General features: G+C 19.4%; 6 protein-coding genes across 6 annotated transcripts; 4 read left to right on the forward strand and 2 right to left on the reverse strand.

Annotated features, from left to right (window-relative positions):
* Window positions 1-982: 982 nt before the first annotated feature.
* PADL01_1452000 (rhoptry neck protein 2) lies at window positions 983-7,387 on the forward strand (the record flags this gene model as incomplete). The annotated part of the gene is made up of 1 exon (XM_028684810.1): window positions 983-7,387. One exon carries the CDS (start codon window positions 983-985, stop codon window positions 7,385-7,387), a length of 6,405 nt encoding a protein of 2,134 aa, XP_028540851.1.
* A 781-nt stretch (window positions 7,388-8,168) lies between these two features.
* Window positions 8,169-9,185, forward strand: PADL01_1452100 (leucine-rich repeat protein; the record flags this gene model as incomplete). Its single annotated transcript, XM_028684811.1, has 1 exon — window positions 8,169-9,185. The coding sequence occupies one exon, from the start codon at window positions 8,169-8,171 to the stop codon at window positions 9,183-9,185; it is 1,017 nt and encodes a 338-aa protein (XP_028540852.1).
* Window positions 9,186-9,740: 555 nt separating this feature from the next.
* Window positions 9,741-11,321, forward strand: PADL01_1452200 (aminomethyltransferase, putative; the record flags this gene model as incomplete). Its single annotated transcript, XM_028684812.1, has 1 exon — window positions 9,741-11,321. One exon carries the CDS (start codon window positions 9,741-9,743, stop codon window positions 11,319-11,321), a length of 1,581 nt encoding a protein of 526 aa, XP_028540853.1.
* Window positions 11,322-11,594: 273 nt separating this feature from the next.
* Window positions 11,595-12,659, reverse strand: PADL01_1452300 (DER1-like protein; the record flags this gene model as incomplete). The annotated part of the gene is made up of 1 exon (XM_028684813.1): window positions 11,595-12,659. One exon carries the CDS (start codon window positions 12,657-12,659, stop codon window positions 11,595-11,597), a length of 1,065 nt encoding a protein of 354 aa, XP_028540854.1.
* A 2,310-nt stretch (window positions 12,660-14,969) lies between these two features.
* On the forward strand, window positions 14,970-17,312 carry PADL01_1452400 (conserved Plasmodium protein, unknown function; the record flags this gene model as incomplete). Its single annotated transcript, XM_028684815.1, has 1 exon — window positions 14,970-17,312. One exon carries the CDS (start codon window positions 14,970-14,972, stop codon window positions 17,310-17,312), a length of 2,343 nt encoding a protein of 780 aa, XP_028540855.1.
* A 657-nt stretch (window positions 17,313-17,969) lies between these two features.
* PADL01_1452500 (SNARE protein, putative) lies at window positions 17,970-19,684 on the reverse strand (the record flags this gene model as incomplete). Its single annotated transcript, XM_028684816.1, has 8 exons — window positions 17,970-18,046; window positions 18,152-18,205; window positions 18,374-18,411; window positions 18,542-18,648; window positions 18,775-18,816; window positions 18,959-19,163; window positions 19,339-19,413; window positions 19,647-19,684. 8 exons carry the CDS (start codon window positions 19,682-19,684, stop codon window positions 17,970-17,972), a joined length of 636 nt encoding a protein of 211 aa, XP_028540856.1.
* Window positions 19,685-20,866: the final 1,182 nt, after the last annotated feature.

The raw sequence follows: 20,866 nt of genomic DNA on the forward strand, positions 1-20,866 counted from the left end.
TTCATATATTATAGGAATATAAAAAATAAATAAAAATAAATGAATGAAATAATATATTAGGATTGGATTTAATCTTTTGTTTTTATTTATTATATATTGTATTATATTTATATAAAATTATATATGCCTTAATTATTTATATATACATATAATATGTGTATATATTTTTTATTTAATAAAGTATTTTTCATTTCTTTTTTTTTTAGAATATATAAATTCATTAATGTCACCAAAAAATGTTTAATATCGTTTGAACATTTTTATATTCTTTTAGATTTTTTCAGGTATTATACTTTTTTTTTTTTTTTTTTTTTTTTTTTTTTATTCATCATATTGTACATTCTTCTATTTATAGAATCATAAATTTACTATATATTATTTATTTATTATTTATTTTTTATGTTTTGTGTTTTTAGGTTTTTATATTTAAAAAAAATATATATAATATATATTAATGGTTATTATATATATATATATATATATATGTTGATATAGAATAGTTTGTCAATATAATTTTTATATTGTCTATTTTATATATTTACATTTATTACATAATTTTGTTCCTTATTTGTGTGAATAGATTTTATACAAATTTCTAATCATATTTTTAATATGCTAAAACATAGAATCAAATAAAATATATAGACAATTAGAATATACATACATATGTATATATATATATATATATATATATATATATATATATATATATATGTGTATCATTTAGGTTATAAAAAATATTAGTTTATTTTGAATATATAGATTTGTGACTATATATTTTAATGACTATTAAATGGTTCAATAATATTTATAATTTCATAAGATTTAATAATGTGAAATTTTATTTATTAATTAATTAAAAAAATAACAATATAATAATAAATAAATAATATTGTACGATTAGAAATATTTATGAGACAATATTGTTTAGTTTAGATTTGTTAAGCACTTTCTATAATTATAATAATAATAATAATATAAAATGTTAAAATTTTTTATATTCATTTTACACATATATTTATACATCGATTCAATATATGCATCAGAAGTAAGCAAACATTTAAATCATGAGAAAGATGAATTGAAATATGCTAGTCCAACGTTTGATCCCAAGAAAGGTACAAAGGTTATTTTTTATATGCCAGGAAATGAAAAAGGTGTTATACCGAATAATGTACAAAATGGACAACATGGAACCCAAACAAATTCTTCTATAGAATATCCTGGGAGTGAAATGAAGAATGGAAAAACAGGAACAGCTAATTCTGAAATATATAATAAATCCCATGGATCTTCTAATGATAATAATGCAAATAATTCTCAAAATAAAAGCATAAATTTACATATAGATGGAAATAATTCAAATAATAGTAATTCTAATAATTATGATTTAAACAGTGAATATGAAAAAATTAGAAGAAAAGAAGAAGAAGCTGCAAGAAGAATAGCAAGGGAAAGAAGGGCAGATATAAATAGAAGAAATGAAGGTAATAATTCTAACCAACATAATAATCAACAATATGGAGGATATGAATCTGGTGCAAATACACCCAATAGTAGAGTAAATATAAATATAACAAATAATGGACCACATAGAAATCCACATAATACTAACATTGATGGTCACAATAATAATATGTATAATACAAGTAATGGTGATTATACTAATGGTGGTTATTCTAATGGTGATTATACTAATGGTGGTTATTCTAATGGTGATTATACTAATGGTGGTTATTCTAATGGTGATTATAATAATGGTGGTTATAATAATGGTGGTTATTCTAATGGTGGTTATTCTAATGGTGGTTATTCTAATGGTGATTATGTTAAAGGTGGTTATACTAATGGTGATTCTTCCAATGGTGATTATACCTACGGTGATTATAATAATGGTGATTATAATAATGGAGATTATACTAATGGTATAAATAATAATATGCATGGTAAAAATAATTATAATAGAGCTAATGGGGAATCTGTTAATGGAGCTTATGATGGATTGAATAATGGATCATATAAGTTAATTGGTAATTTCAATAATAACCAAAATGTAGATAATTCTTATAATCAAAATAATGAAAATGATAAATTACACACATCAAATTACAATATAAATCTTCAAGATAATCAAAATTTTCCATATAATAACCCAAATAATATATCAACCTTTAACACAAATATCGATTCAAGTAAATCGGAAAGACCATATTTTGATGTGTATGGAAGAGAATATGATGATAATAAATATACTCCATATAATAGAACAAATAATATAAACACAAATCAAAATGGATCAACAAATAACGGAACAAATAATTATAACACAAATCAAAATGAATCAACAAATAACGGAACAAATAATTATAACACAAATCAAAATGGATCAACAAATAATGGAACAAATAATTTCAACAATAATCAAAATGGATCAACAAATAACGGAACAAATAATTATAACATAAATCAAAATGGATCAACAAATAACGGAACAAATAATTTCAACAATAATCAAAATGGATCATCAATGTATGGATCTAATAGCAAAGGAACATATGGACCTAACGGAACTCCTTATTATGTGGAACATCCAGAATATGATAATGGAAAATATATGCCTGACTTTCATGTAAGAGATTCCAAGGATTCCATAGGACCTGGAGGGGATTACCATAATTTGTATCAAAACACATATGGAAATGAAAAGAATCCAAATATTTTTCCAGGAAGTCCTCATAATATAAATGTATATTCTGTTCACCATAAACCAGATAATGTTGCAAATGGTGGTTTAAATAATGGTATGAATAATACTATGAATAATGGTATGAATTATGGAATGAATAATGGTTTAAATAATGGTTTAAATAATGGTATGAATTATGGTATGAATAATTCAGGAAGAAATGGATTAAATAATGCACATACTTCTAATGATATACATAATAATGGAACCGAATATAATGTACACTATGGAAACAGTGATTCTAATAATACGAATGAAAGTGTACAAAATGAAAATGATTATAGTGATAGTGACTATGATGATCATAACTCAGGGAACAAAAAGAAAGTATATAAAAGTGTATCCGAAAGGAATAGAAAATCTGCTTCTCAAGATGGTTCAGCATTAGGATATAGTGACAGCGATAGTGATAGTGAATACGAAGTAGTAAATGGAGAAAATAAAAAATACAGAAATAAGTATAAGGGAAATAATGAAAAAGATAAATATGAAAATAATTGGGATTCCGATAATTATAATTCTGATAATGAAATTAAAGATGGTTATTTAAGTGAATCTGAAAGAGAATATGCAAGAAAAAAAGCGAATGAAATTGAAGATAAAATGAATAAAGGGGAATATTCAAGAAAATATAAAAGTGGTAAATCGAATGCATCCGGATATGATACAACACAAACATCCGATTCGGATGATTCTGATATTGAAGCAAATGCGTTTTATGTAGATAATGGACAAGAAATGTTAATAAAAGAAAAAGAACATTATTCAAGTGATTCAGAATATCATAATGAAGAATCTGCTTCTATTGGAAATTTAAATGTACATTTCCCTGCTGAAAATTATCATTTTTCAACGTATATGGGATTTGATAGAAGATCGTTTTTACCATCCAATGAAATTGAATTAGAAAAAATGATTGGAGCAAACTTTTCAAATGAAGTCAAAAATTATTGTAGCCGTCACAATGTTGCACAAAAAAAAGGAAGCTATCTTGATATATCATTTGAATATTCTAGAGCATTAGAAGAATTAAGATCTGAAATGCTCATAGATTTTAATAAACGTAAACATTTAACAAATAATACTGATGACACCATTTTACACATGATAGAAAATTCAGAGAAAAGAAAAAATGATCCTAATTATAAAGAAACATATGAAGATAAAGATTATGCTAATAATGCTAATATCTTTATGAATGAATATAGTAATCCATTAAGTGCAAAATATAATAAAATATTAAAAGAATATCTTTGCCATTTATTTGTTAATAATCCAGGTACTAAACCATTAGAGAGATTGTATTATAACAGTTTAGCATTAGGAGAACTTGTTGAGCCAATTAGAAATAAATTTAAAAATTTAGCATCATCTACAATTGATTTTAATTATGAAATCCATATGGCATCGGCATCTAATATATATTTACTTGCACATTTCTTAGTATTATCTTTGGCATATCTTTCATATAATGAATATTTCACGAAAGGAACCAAATCATTTTATTCATTACCAACCATACTTACAGCTAATTCTGATAATAGTTTTTTCATGTTAAATGAAATGTGTAATATTCATTATAATCCCAATAAAAATTTTAAAAAAGACATAACGTTTATACCTATTGAATCAAGGCCTAAAAGATTTACAACATTTTATGGTGAGAGAAGATTAACATGTGATTTATTAGAATTAGTATTAAATGCTATTATGTTAATTAATGTTAATGAAATAAACAATGTATTTTCTAATAATAATGTAGATGGATATGAAAATTCCTTATCGTTTTCACATAATGCTATTAGAATATTTTCCAAAGTATGTCCTAAAATTAATAATGATAATGTATTAAGATGTGAATTTGAGGAATCAAGTTTATATAATCCTAAAATTATTAAGAATGATACGTCAGAAAAATCGAGTCAAAAGAACTTAAAGAAAGCATTTGATTTATTAAGAACTTATGCTGAAATAGAAAGCAATACAGCTGAAGGTAACACAAGTCCATATTATGTAAGTCTTATATTAGATGATATGAAATATAATGATTTCTATAAATATACCCTTTGGTATGAACCTAGAGAATTAATATATGGAGATCTGAAAGGTATGAGAATGAAGAAAAAGAAGAATACAAAATATATATATAACGATTTTATAAAAAAAAGTACCAAATTAAAAAAGAATTTAATAAAAAATGATTTAAAATATAATTTAAAAAGTAAAGGATTAGTATTTTTATATGCAATGATTGATAAATATGGAAGTATATTAAATAAAAGTCAAAAGACAAAAATTCAATTTTTAAATAATACTTCATCTATACGTTATTATTTATATTTAAACAAAGTAATATTCAAATCAGCTAAAACGTATTTAGAAATTATGAAAAGAGTATTAGAAGAATTACAAACGTCTACTAATACTCCAATGAAATTTCTTGTTAGAGGAAATTATATAGACAATTTAAATAATATTGCTAGAAATGATAATATGTTTTATGCAAACTTATTTGTATTAACAGCATTATCTAGAAGGGATCCAGTAAAAGATTATTATAGTGATAAAAGGAAAATGTTGTCTGCAACATTATCTGAGAAATTTGCTAATTCTACATCTATGTTAATACCTCACAAACTTAGAAAATTAGTTGTATCTATGAAGAAGGGATTTTTAAAAAAGAAATTACTTACATCATTAGCAAAGATAAAATTATTACAACATATACCTGCACACATGTTAGAAAATATAACAACAAGTATACGTTTCACAACACATACAATAGCAACTATGCAAATTATGCAAAACGCTAAATATATGTCTAAGAACAATTACTCTCAGTATGATAGTAAGGGTATGTTAGCTAGACAAATATTCACAAATGGTGGTTTCGCAGAATATGCAGATAATTTAATGGCCAAATGGTTTTCTAAAGGTTTTGAAGAATATAAAAGAGAACAAATTGAAAATTTCAAATTGGAAAATTCGATCGATTCTGAATTAAGAGATTCCGAAAGGGTTGATGAAAATGATACATCAGAAGAAAGTGCCAAGAAGAAATTAAAAGATCTTCAATTAGAAGAAAGAGAAAAAATGAAAAAAGAAAATAGTTTATTATTTAATCAAAGTGATAAATGGGATCAATTTATAAATAAGGAACTTGTTAGAGCATTAGGTTTATGGTTAGAATTTAATGATAATCCAACTAATGCATCATCGTTTGTTTATAAATTAGTACAAGATAGTAAATATTTATTAGAAAATAACCTAGATAATAATATTATCTTTTCTAGAACAGTACAACCAACTAAACAAACCGCTTTTAGAAGATTCTTTAATAAATTATTATCTCTTGGAAATATGCTTTTAAGAAAACCTAGTTTTAAAGTAGAACATGCATTATGGTTTGGTGCAACTATAGATATAAAAAAAGCATTTATATTATTAGAAAAAGTAAGTGAATTACATAAAATGTTAAATAATCATGATGAATCCTGGTTAATTAATGAAGCATTTATAGAAATTGTTGATCATGTGGTAGATTTAAGTACATATAAACATGTAAGAGAACCATTTGGTGTAGCAAGAAATCCTGGAATGATGGCAATAAATCCTAAATATGCAGAATTATCTCATGAAAATAGACTTAGAGAATTACAAAATTCTATGTGTGCTGATCATTGTTCTTCTGTATGGAAAGTTATATCTTCTTTTGCATTACACCATTTAAAGAATCCTGATAGCTTACATACATATGAAAGTAAGTTTTCTAAAAATTCTTTTGGTAACAAAATTGATGATAAAGATTTTGTTCATAATTTTAAGATGATACTAGGAGGAGATGCAGCTTTACATTATTTTGATAATTTATTACCAAAAACAATGAAAAAAGATTTGAAAGCAATGAAATATGGTGTATCATTAACATCTGCATTTTCACTCAAATTAACTAAAATAATTTTCAGTCAAATGCAATTACCTTACTTAAGTCAAATGTTTTATATGCAAGCTCCATATTTTGGTCATTTTATAGGAAAATGGCAAAAAAAAAGACAACAAAGCAGACTTAAAGAAATCATGTCTTTTATGACTCTTGGTAGTTTATCTGCTTATACACTTTTTAGTGCTATGGATATAACACAACAAGCTAAAGATATAGGTACAGGACCAGTAGCTACCTGTTTTGCAACTAGAACGACTCCTCCACAACAAATATGTTTAAATTCAGTTCTTAGTACCACATTAACTAATTCTACTCAATCAGCTATGAAATGTGTTTTCTCTGTTGGTCTCTTCGCATCTATAGGACCATACTTATTTGCTCCTATGGCAGGTCTAGCTGTATGGAAAATCTTAAAATCTGAATTCAAAGTTTTACAAAGAATAGATATGGCATTAAAAAATGTTTTCAAAAATATGTGGAATAAATTCTTATCCCTAAAAGGAATTAGTAAATTAAGAGGTATCTTTAAGAGAAAGAAAGTCATGAAAAAGAAAATTATAGAAAATGCCACTCGTAAAATGAATGAAATGAAGAACAACCCAGAAAAGGCCAAGGCTCATCAAATGGCCCTAAAAAAAAATAATAACTATTCTAAAGGAACCTACCATTATATATCATACGCAAAAATAAAAATATAAATAAAATAAAATAAAAATATATATATATATATATATATATTATATTTATAATAATTTCATAGATTTTGTTGTTATTTTCATTTTATATGATTATACCCATAATAGAAATATTAAATAATACATACATATATATTATATGTAGTTGTAAAACTTTTCATTTTTTTTTTTTTGATTTTTATAGGTTTTTAATTTGTTGTTTTTTTCTTTTTTTCTTTTTCTCCTTTTCCTTCATTTTTTTTCTTTTGTAATTAATAAAAATTTTCTCTTTTCTTTTTTTTTTTTTTTTTTTCTTTTTCTTTTTCTTTTTTGGTTTTTTTTTGTTTTTTTTTTTTTAAATGAATATGATTTTTGTTCTTTTAAATGTTAAGCACATACATATAGTTATATATATATGTGGATACATAAATATGTATTATTATAACTTATATTAAAATCAATAAAATAAATTAAAAATAAAAATAATGAAAAAATACATTTTATTAAAAGAAAATAAAAACTATAAAATGGATTCCCTTTTTTAGATGATAATACAAAATAATAATAATAATATATATATATAATAATATATATACATAATAATACATATTATTTTATTTTATTTTATTTATTTTTTTTTTTTTTTTGTAGAAAGATTTATATTAATATAATAATTTTCCTTACTTTTTAATTTTTCTCTCTTTCATTTTTTTTGTATTTTAATTCATTTTATAATGTTTATTTATATAGTTTCGTTTATGCATTATACCCTTTTTCTTTTGTATATAAAAAAATAAAGAACAAAATGAATGAAATAGATAATAATGAAGCAAGGAACGATGTTGATTCAAGTTTGAAAATATTAAGCATATTAAAAATATCATCAATTATTAAAGATGGAGATATATCTAATTGTAAAGAGTTAATTTTAAAAAATAGGAATATAGAAGAATGTGAAGAGTTATATCAAATGAAGAATTTACAAAAAATTGATTTAAGTGAGAATAAATTAAAAGATTTAAAGATGGTTGAAATGAATTTAAATTTACAACAAATAATATTACAAAAGAATATAATAGATAATATAAATTATTTAAATAATATAAATAACTTGACATATTTAAATTTGTCCTATAATAAAATTAAAATAATAGATCATATTTGTCATTTAAAAAATATGAAGACATTAATATTAGCATATAATGAAATAGAAAAAGTTCCGAATTTATCAAGTTTACAAAATTTAGAAGTATTAATATTAAAAAATAATATGATAGAAAAATTTGCTAAACCAGCTAAAGAAATGAAACAGCTTAAAAAAATATCACTTTCTTTTAATAAAATAAGAGAGTTTTTTTTTGGTTCTCACTTTTCTCAAGTACAAGAATTAAGACTAAATAATAACAAGTTAATAAATATTAGCAAGGATATAATATATATGACAAATTTAAAACTTTTATGTATACAAAATAATTTTATTATAAAACATGATTTTTTAGATTATTTAAGTCAACTAAATTATTTAAAAAACATCGTACTTTCAGATAATCCCTTTTTTAAAAATATGAATGTTCATTTATTAAATGAATTAATCAAAAAATTAAAATATTTAAAAAATATTAATTTTGTTCCAATACCTGAAAATAGGAAATTTGTAAATTTTCTTTTTGATTCATCAAAAAATAATTCGATAAATGATGAAAATTTAAATCATATGGATTCTAAACCAAAATTTAAACATAATACAAAACAGTATAAACAAAAAATAATACCTGTGAATAAAAATAGTCGCAATATTTTTAAGAAAAAAGAGAGAAACTAATCAATATTATATATATATATATATGAATATATTCTTTTTTAATTTTTTTTTTGTATATCTATTCTTTTCTTAATAGAACAAAATTTTTTTTTTATTTTTATTTTTTTTTTTTTTACACATGAATAAAATGAATATATAATATATACATATGTGAAGATATATTATGCATATATTTTATTTGTTAAATTAAAATTGAATAAACACTTAGTCACATATATTTATGTAATTTTAATTTGAAGATATAATAATGCTATTTTTATTTTATTTTAAAAAATATGAAACTATAATATATGTTAAAAATATATGTCAAATCCTCATTTAGTATGTAAAATGTGCTTTTTGATGTTGGTTTTTTTTTTTTTTTAATTTTTTTTAAAGTATATATTTTTTTTGATACTAGAATTATAAAATTACTTTTTTAAACTATGCTAAAAAAAATAAATAGAAAAATTATATAACATGGTAATTCTTTTTATTATAAAGGTGTTAAATAATATGTAACTATAAATATATAAATATATATATATATATTTATTTATTTATTTAAATCTCTCGATGAGTAAATATTTTTTGTGTAAATTAAAAAATCGAGCCCTTATTCAACTGTGGGGTAAGGACTCCTTTAAATTTCTGCAGAGCCTTACAACAAATGACTTGAATAAAATAATACCTGAGAGTGATTTTATATTACAAAAAAATTTACCTGAAAATTTATTATGTAATAATTATGATTCCTATATTTATGAAATGGATAATAAGACGACAAAATATGAGAAAAATGCTATAGGATTGCCTTCTTTATTTTTATTAAATAATGGAAAAATATTATATGATTGTTTTATATATAATATAAAATATAATTATGAAAAGAATTTATTTTTTAGTTTATTTTATATAGATTGTAATGTTCATATATTAAATTTGTTACTAGACTTATTAGATAAACGAAGATTATCTTGTGATGTGTATTTTAAAAATATTAAAAATATTAATATTTACCAGTTATTATCATATACATCTTTATTGAATTTACATAAAAAAGTCAAGTGTAATAATGCCTTTGAAAATGATATGAGTAATACATTAAACAATTCATTAAGAATATATAATGGTAACGATAATACATCTCTCTTTTTTTTTTCGAAAGATCAAAGAAGTGAATTATTAGGTTATAGAATATATGAATTTAATTATAATATGGATAAAATACCACATGATTATCCTAATAGTGTGAGTTTCATAAAAAGTGAAAAAGTAGAAAATAAAAAAACTTATAATGATAACATAATAATATCTAACCATTTTGATAATCCATTTAATAATATTTTAAGCATTTTTGAAAAGGAAGAAAAAATAAAACTTACAAATTCTTTTATTTATGATTATTTAAAATTAAATTTAGGTATTATTGAAAATTTATACACAAAAGATATTTATTTTAGTGATACAAATGCGGATATATATGATGCAGCCACTTATACAAATGATAATAATAATAATAATACAGATATAACAATAAATAATGATATAAATAAAAATGTGAACAATATAAAAAACGAAAGAGATATATTCAAATTTAAAAATTTAACACCATTCGACTTAAATTATGATAACTTAAATTATTTGACAAAAGAGAAAGGATGTTATGTTGGACAAGAAGCTATTAATAGAACGAGAAATGAAATATTTATAAGTAAATATTCATTAACATTATGTATGAATTATGATTATTATGACATGTTTCATAATAATTTTGATAATGATCCTACTAAGATATATAATAATATTTTATATACCAAATATTTAAAAGATATTAAAGATAACCATATGTTAAAAAGTTCTTTTTTTTTACTAAAAAATTTATTGAGTTCTAAACAAAATGAATCAGTTACATATGAACATCAATTTGATGTTATATATAATAATGATATAAAATCAGATAATACATTAAAAAATTTAAAAATTGGTCATGTTTTTTTCTATAACCATATAATAGGTATATGTTTTTTAATAAAAAAAAAAATAACAAATATGAAACATAATATATTTTCAACAAGTTCGAAAATACATATAACAAACAACAATTATGATGAGGCTACTCATCGAATAGTTTTGCTCCCCTTGGATAAAATTTAAAGCGCATTTTTTTTTAGTACATAAAAAAAAATATATATATGTATATATATATATATTTATTTATTTATTCTTCTTTATAAAAACATATATATTTTTTGTATATATATATATTCATTTAATTATTTACTTATTTGTATTTATTCATTTATTTATTTATGTTACAAATTATACTATAATATATATTTTAAAACACACAAACATTTATATCTTATATATATATATATATATATATATATATATATATATTTTTAAAACCTTTTGTTTTATCATACATTATTGTATTATTTCGTCGATATCATATGACTCGAGATATTTTTTTAGAAAATTTGGTATTTTGAACACTTTTTTGTTATATTTATCATATAAGTAAATATTGAGAAGATAATATATGGATCCACTTGTTACTCCCAATAATCCAGATATAGATGCTTTTAAATTTTGTGCATGTATAATATCGATTAATATAGACAGATAAGGTAAGTACATGTTATTAATATTAATTCCAAAGATTAAGTTAGCTTTTTGATATGGATTAAGCATACAATTAACAAATAATAATGATTTCAATAAAGCTGTTGAATAAAATGGTTTTTTGATATATGAACATATAATAGATAATATACTAATTTGTGATATATAATAAGATAACATTTCAGCTGATCCAAGCCTATTTTCTAATTGATTACTTTGCACATATAACATATATATATTTGTTAAAACATATAGAGAAATATCTCCATAAAATAAAGCTGATGTATAAATTCGATAAAATTCAAATGCTCTCAAAACTCTTTTACTATGTAATGCAATTTCTTCAGGTTTTAATCCAATTACATTTAATGTTAATATTAATAATGATGATGATAAAAATAATTTCGTTATAATTTTCGTGTTTTTTAATTTATATATAAATGAGGATTTTAAATTATTAAAATATTGTGCAAGTAATTTTTTTTTCTCAAAATATATTTCTAATACTTTGTTATTTTGTTTGTTTTTCTTTTCGTTTATTGAATTTGTATCATTATTAGGTATATATAAATAATATAATTTATTCTTACTTTTAGATTTATTGACAAGGTTTTTGAATTTCTTATAGTGTATATTCTGATTGGTTGTAGGTAAATATTCTATCGTTTTCTTGTTCATTCGTATATTTAAATAATCTTTCCTTTTATAATATGGATGATTAACATTACCTAATTGTTTTACATTGGTAGATATTTTATTGTACTTATAATTATTTTTTCCACTTATTTTTTTTATGTTATATTCATTTTTGCAATGTATGTTGGTTAAGTATATAATAAATACGGCTATATAAAGAAACAAATTCATTCTTTTTTTTTTTTTCATGTATATTAAAGTTCTCATTTAATTAAGATATTTATGTGTATTATATTATAAAAATAAATAAATATATATAAATATATATATATATATATATATATACATATATATATTAATAAAAAATTAATAAATTATATTCATCTTCTACATTTCTTAAATATTTTTGCAAAAGCTTATTTGATTTTGTAACAGCCACTTAAAATATTAGAATATATAATTAAAAGGATAAATCTTATTTACCCATATTAATCTTTTTCCTTGTGAATCCTTCTGTTCCTTTTTTTTTTTTTTTTTTTTTTTTTTTTTTATAATAATATATATAAATCTTCTAATATTTTTTCATTTACCCTTATATTAATATGTATATATATTTATTAGTATTAGATGATGTACATTTATATTTAAAAATTAAAGATTTTTATAAGGAAAACATAAAAATATATAAGCACCTATTTTTTAATAAATTTAAAAATTATTTATTTTTCATACACACATATATATCGTTCAAATATTGATATGCTTATTATATTTAATTATATATATATATATATATATATATATATATATATATATATATATTACAAAAAGCAAAAGGTCGTTTTATTTATATGAATCCTTAATATTTGATATACGGCTTATTTTATATATTAATCAAAAGAATTATTCCAGGATCCATATTATAAACGCATGTATTTAGGTTTATTCAACAGTTTGGAAGAAAAAAATTAAAATAAAAAAAATACAAATTATTAAATATAATTGTCTAAAAGATAAAATGTATTAAACTAGATTGAGATCTTTTATTTATTTATTTTTATATATATGTATAAATTATATTTTTATGTGATAAATAATTAAGTATATATACGTGAATCAACATTTTAGTAAATATAACATAAGGGATAATTTATTAAAGATAAAAGAAAAGTATACAATGATTTAACAAAAAAAAAAAAAAAAAAAAAAAAAAATATACTTTGGATTTATTAAATTTTTTACTAAACAATAATATGTAATAAGGCAAAAATAATATTATATTAATAAAAAAATATATAACCTATAAGATATGTTTAGAAGAATATAATAATTTACGATATATATGCTGTGTAAAAAATTTATAATATAAATATAAGATGAATGGAATATAGTTTAATGCATATATATATTATATGTGAATTTCATTTTGTTGTGGAAATATAAGTAAATAATAAAAAAGAACTGGAAAATTAATTATAAGTTTTATGTGTTATATATATATATATATATATATATATATATTGTAAGAATGATAAAAATCTAACCTTTTAAGAATTGTTCAATTTTAGAATAATAAGAAGCTAACAACAATATAATTGTTATAATAATATATAATAATTTTTTATATGGCTTTCTTTTTATAAGCCTTATGGAAAATAAGTCAGGATAGAATAAAAAAAAAATAAAAAAAATAAATAACATATGTTTAATATAGTTGTAACATTAAAATCATTTTATTATTTTAAGGATTATGTAAGTATATTTTAAGATTATATATAATATTTTTCATATGTTGAAAATTTAAATTGTTTAGAGATCTATAAAAATATATAATATTTATATATATATAATATACGTATATTTGAATAACACAAATATATATACATAATTCTTAATAGTAATCATATATTGATATTATATTTTATTACATATTTAAAATGATTTTATACCTTTTTTTTTTTTTTTTTTTTTTTTATATAGTATCTTTCAAAAACGTTTTTATTTTAATTTTTTTTTTATATGTAAAAATGAAAATTTATATGAGATTATTAATCTTTCATATTTTCAAATAATTATTAAAAAAAATTCACATATATATATAATATGTAAATGTTAAAGATATTTAAATATATAAATATTATATATATATATATATATATATATATATTATAGAAAATAATAGATTTTTAATTTTCATAATTCTTTATAAAGTTTTTTTCTTTCTTTTTTTTTTTTTTTTTTTTTGTTTAATTATTCCCCATATATAATTTTTGAAGTTGAAAAAAAAAAAAAAGAAGAGAATTTAATATGTTATTTTAAAGAAATTGGAAAAATAAAAGAAATTAAGTAAAATATGTATATAAATTAAAACATATATATATTTATAATATATATAATATACACCAGAATTTGTTATTTTTTATATTTATTATGTCATATGACATATATATGTATATATAATATATCTCATAGTATAAAATAAAAATTATAAAAGGATATATAATATATATATATAACATTTAAGAGACAAAATATGTTTTAATGGATAGTCTTTTTACAATTAATATAAATCCAGATGAAAATGTAAGTTTAAATAAAGGAAAAGATAATATAAAGAAATATAGCAAAGAAGAAAATGATGAAGAAAAGAATGATGAGGATGATAAGCTAATTAACTTTAATATAAATGAAATAAGTAAGGAGAACCCTTTTGAAATGTTAGGAGATTTAAATGAGAATCAAATAGAACAATATATGAATGTTAGGAAAAATATAAGAAAATATATTTTAAAATCTTTTAAAAAAGATAAAATTATAAATGGGCGTCTAGAAAACTCAGAAATAGAATTTTTGTGTGATAAAAATAAAAAGAATAATGATCAAATCAAGTTGATTTTAAAAAAAGATATAATTAATAATGTAATAAATAATTTTACTAAGGATAAGCAGAAAAGGAACAAGGGTAATGACATGAACAATAGATATTTTTATTTAAATCCTGATGAAAAAGGATATAATAACAATGATGATGATGATAATGATAATTATAATGAAGAAGAAAGGGATGAGAAAAATTTTATGGATTTATTTATGGACACCGATATGTTTGAAAAGAAGATGAATGAAGAAATTGAAAGAAATAATGAAACGGATATGAATGATGATAAAAAATTAAGTGATAATAATGAGGATGATAAAAATGATGATGATAATAATGAGGATGATAATAATGAGGATGATAATAATGAGGATGATAAAAATGGTGATGATAAAAATGATGATGATAAAAATGATGATGATAAAAATGATGATGATAAAAATGACGATGATATATATAATGATGATAAAAAAAATGAATTCCATAATGATGAAGTAGCCATTGTAATTTCTAAAAATAGTGACGAGGATAAAACCTCTATTACAAGTGATAATATATTAATTGAAGAAAAATGTATTGTGCCAAAAAATTTTAATAAGATACTATCAAATTTCGAGAAAAGAATAAAAAGATGGAAAATAAATTTCCCAGATATCAATTCAGAAAATCTGTTTTTTCATTTATATTTTTTATCAGAATTATATAAAGAGAAAAAATATATATGCCAAAATTGTGGTTCAATAGAATGTGAAAAAGATTCTTTTATGAAAGCGAAATGTTTAAATAATTTCTGTTTCTTATGTCATAAACATATATCAGAGAATATGTGTCATAATACGAGGTCACAATATGTATCATTTAAATCGCATATAAATTCATTTAATGATTATAGATTTATAATGTATCCATATAATTATATTTCATGTTTAAATTGTTTCAAGAGAAAACATATTAAGTGTGGATCTCCTCCATATATATTTGCCAAAAATACCTATTTTTATAGAAAAGATTATAATTTTAAATCGAATAGAGCTTATGTTTTATATATGAATAATCCATTATATATATGGGACATTTCGAATGATAAGAAAAATAGCATTGCTGATAGTACTAATAATGATAGTGATATAAGTGTTATAAATATAAAAGGACATAAATATAATACCTTATATAATCATGATAAAATTTCTAATATATATAGTATTGATGATTATGATAGTGATTACTATGATCACGATGAATTATTTAAAAATGAAAAAAATCATACGTATCAAAATGATACATTTCATAATGATATACAGAATAATAAAAAAAAAAGAAAATTTTCTTCCTACAATTTAGGAAATAATAATTCTGATAAAATGTTAAATAAAAAATCAAGAGATGATTACAATCATGATGATATTAGAAAAAACTTTCATTATGATAATAAACATACACATCATAGGAAAGATGAAGATAGAAATTATATTCGTAAAAATAAATATAGTAATTCATATAATAACAAATATGATAATAATATTAATAATAAATATAACAAACATGATGAAAATAAAAATTATAGAAATGATTACTCATATGGTGACGATGGTAATTATGTTCGCACGTCTGTATATGAAAAAAAAAAAAATAGTTTCTATACGAATAATAACAATGCAAGAAATAATAATAACGATCATTATAATTTATATAATAATAATAATAATAATAATAATAATAATAAATATAATAATAAATATAATAGTCAAGAGAAACAGACTTCAGGTTTATACAAATACAAAAATTCATCAAATAATATATCAAACAATTACGTGTCACATAATTCCTTTAATAATGTAAACACTACATCTAACAAAAATAATAATAAACATAATTCATCACAAAAATATGATAAAAAACCTTCTTGGAATCCAAGAGAAAATGGACAAAATAAAAATAATAACAATAAGAAAAAGTCTGAAAATAATCATAGGAAAACTAGCGGTTTGTATAAAAATGTATACTAAACTGGTAAATTAATTCACATAATAATAATAATAATATATATATATATATATATATATATATAAATATTTTTTTAAAAATATGGATCCAACATGTTTAGTGTTTTTATTAAAATAAAAAATACAAATATATTTATTATGTATCTTTAGTTTGTATTTAAAAATCAAAAAAAAAAGATAGTGGATCAATAAAATTTTTAAATAATTGAATTTTTTTTTTTTTTTTTGTGTTGTTGTTGTTGTCGTCTTAATTTTATTTTTTCTATATTAAAATTTTATATATTTTTGTAAATTTAATAGCTCCATATACATAAATAAGATGTAATTATTGGCATACACATGAAAGATACAACATGTTATAATTATAAATTTTCAACTTCATAAAAAAATATAAGTAAAACTTTTTATAAATATACATTGTAAAATTAATATTTTTTAAACCTTTATAGTTTCATTTTTGTTTTATATTTTGCTTCTTCTTTTTTTTTTTTTTTTTTTTCTTTTTATGTTTCTGTCTTTGTTCAATTTATAAATTTTAATTTTTCATTGTTTCTTTGACTTTTTTGTTTATTATTTCATATTATTCTATATAATAATGTTTTATTCATTCATTTTATTATTTTATTTTATTTTTTTTTTTTTTTGGTATATTTTTTTAAATCATGAAACTATGAGTATAAAGAATAAGACCAAAGATATCATTGATAAATAAAATATTAAAGACAAGATTTTAGTATCTGCAAAAGAAAAAATATAAATATATTATAATTTTGTGATAATATAAGTAACATATTATGTGTTTATATTATTGTTGCTATATTGTTTTGGATTTATATTCTAACTCTTTGTTTTTAAGTAATAAGATATTTTTTTTGTTACAAAGTTAATTTTTTCATCTAAAAAGTAAAATAAATAAAATGTAATATATATATATATATATATATATATATAAAGTTTATAAAGATAAATATGGGATTCGTTGCAAGAAAGGATATGAAAATGCAAATATACAAATATATATCTATACATATATATTAAATATATGTCCATTTTATATTTATTACTAGACATGTCCATTTCGTTTTCCAGTTCATCTAATAACCTACAAATATAATAAAACATATACATATATATAAAGAATAATATAAAATAGTATCAAGTGTAAGTGTTCTTATTCTTTTATATTAATTATATTTTAAAAAAAATAATAATAAGTAAAAAAAATTACTAACTTTTGTTGATCCTTTAATTCTGTATTTATTGTAATTGCAGCATGGTGTAATCTCTCTGCTGATTCAGCCAATTCTTCTAAATCGTTATCTTGTCTTTTTAATATAACCTGATATATAATAAAATATATATATATATATATAAATATATATATGGATAATTTTTGTTTTATGCATTCATCTTAATTATATTATATGTCAGCCCATATGGATTGAAAATGAGTTTTTAAAATTACTGAGTTGTAATCATTATTTGGATTATTATTATAATTTAAAACCTACGAAAGATAACATATATATATATATATATATATATATATATTTATTTACATATTCATCATATATTTATAAGGTCAAATAATAGTTTATAATTAATCAATATTATTCATTATTGTCTTATTATTATTTTTTAATATTTACATTATTATTTATATTGTTTGTTATCTCGTTCAATAAATTTCTTATGATTCTCAATGACTTTGATCGTTCCTCAATTTCTTCGGAACTTATATTAAATTTATATGAATTTTTTTTTACTATATTAACTGAATTATCTAAATCGTTTAAATCTTCATTTAAGTATTTTATTTCTTCTTTGATCAAATTGTATTTCTCTCTTGCAGATCTATAAAAAAAAAAAAAAAAAAAAATTAAAGAAATTAAAGAAATACATAATTAGGAAGTTTATATAGAAACACATATGTAGTTACTAAATTATCAGATTTATATAATATATATTTATATATTCATTTTATTTAGTAAATAAAAGCATTATTATATGTTATAAAAAAAGAAATTACATAGAACGTTTATCAGGTATGTTATTCCAATTATTATATAGGCTTTGTAGTTTATTTACAGATATATCTACTTCTCTATATATTAAAAAAAAAAAATTAGAGAATTTATGAATATGTTGTGCTATATATTAATGTATTATTATATATAAGAAAATATATTATATAATAGGAAAATAAAAATATGTGTTAAACTATAAAATATTTATGTATTTATATAACTCCATTTCTTTTATTTTATTTTTTTTGTCTTGTTTAACAATATAAAGTGAATCTCTAAAATATATTTATATATATATATTCAAACGTACTGTTTTGCTTCATAAAACGGATCAATTTGTTCATTCATTTTTACATATATATTTTTTAATTATACAAAATAATATAATAAAAGATGTTGTTGTCTTTTCTATAAGAATATAAATAAGGATATAAGTATATATTTTATGCTATACATATATACTTGCTTTACAATTTAAAAATTTTGTTGTTTAATATTTATGTTGTTGCTTTTCTTGTATTTATATTTAAAATATCTTGAAAAAAAAAAAGGAGGAATAACATATGATGTTACATGTATATATATATATATATATATATATATATTTACAGAATAATTATACAATCATAATAAAAATGTGTTGTTTTTAAAAATTACTAAATATATTTTTTTGTTTACATTAATTTAAAAATGTAAATCTCTATAGTTATATAAATATATATTTATTTATATGTATGCATTTTATAAAATATATATTGTATAATTCCTTCAATTTAGGTTATTTTATTATTTGAAAAAAACTAATATATATTTTATTATACATAATATTTTAATTTAGTTATATTTCTTTTTTTTTTTTATTGTTCCTTGTTATCTTTCATATTCTTATATTCTATTTAATAAAGAAGGATACACATTTTATTGAATTTTTAAAATTTACTTTTATTTTAATTTTAAAATAAAATTTTACAAAGAAACACTGAAAAAAAAAAAATAAATAAAAACAAAAAAACAAAAAAAAAAATAGAAAATTAAATGGAAGGAGTAATAAAATTAAAAAAAAGGAAAAATCTTAAAATATTATTTTTCTCATATATATTTAATTATAAATAAATAAATATATATATATATATATATATATATATATATATATTATATACATATATTTTTATATATTTATTTATATACAACAATAATATAAAAGAAGATATAAAAGAAATATATTTTTTAAATAATATCAAATGTGTTGATAATTCTAATAACCTTCTTCTATGTTGCACACAAAGAGAAAAATATATTCAATAAAAAAAAAAATATATAATATATATATTTATATATATATATACTGATTTATTTATTTTGTACTATAATTTATCTTTTAATTCTTTTATGAATTAAAAACCGAATGATTTAATATTATATATATATATAATATATATATATTTTCTTTTGTACTTCAAAAGAAAGAAAAAAAAAAAAAAAAAAAAATTTATTAAATATATTTATATTTTATATAAATGTACGTATAAG

The sequence above is a fragment of the Plasmodium sp. gorilla clade G2 genome (genome assembly GCF_900097015.1).
Source record: "Plasmodium sp. gorilla clade G2 genome assembly, chromosome: 14".
Classification (NCBI taxonomy): domain Eukaryota; phylum Apicomplexa; class Aconoidasida; order Haemosporida; family Plasmodiidae; genus Plasmodium; species Plasmodium adleri (nom. inval.).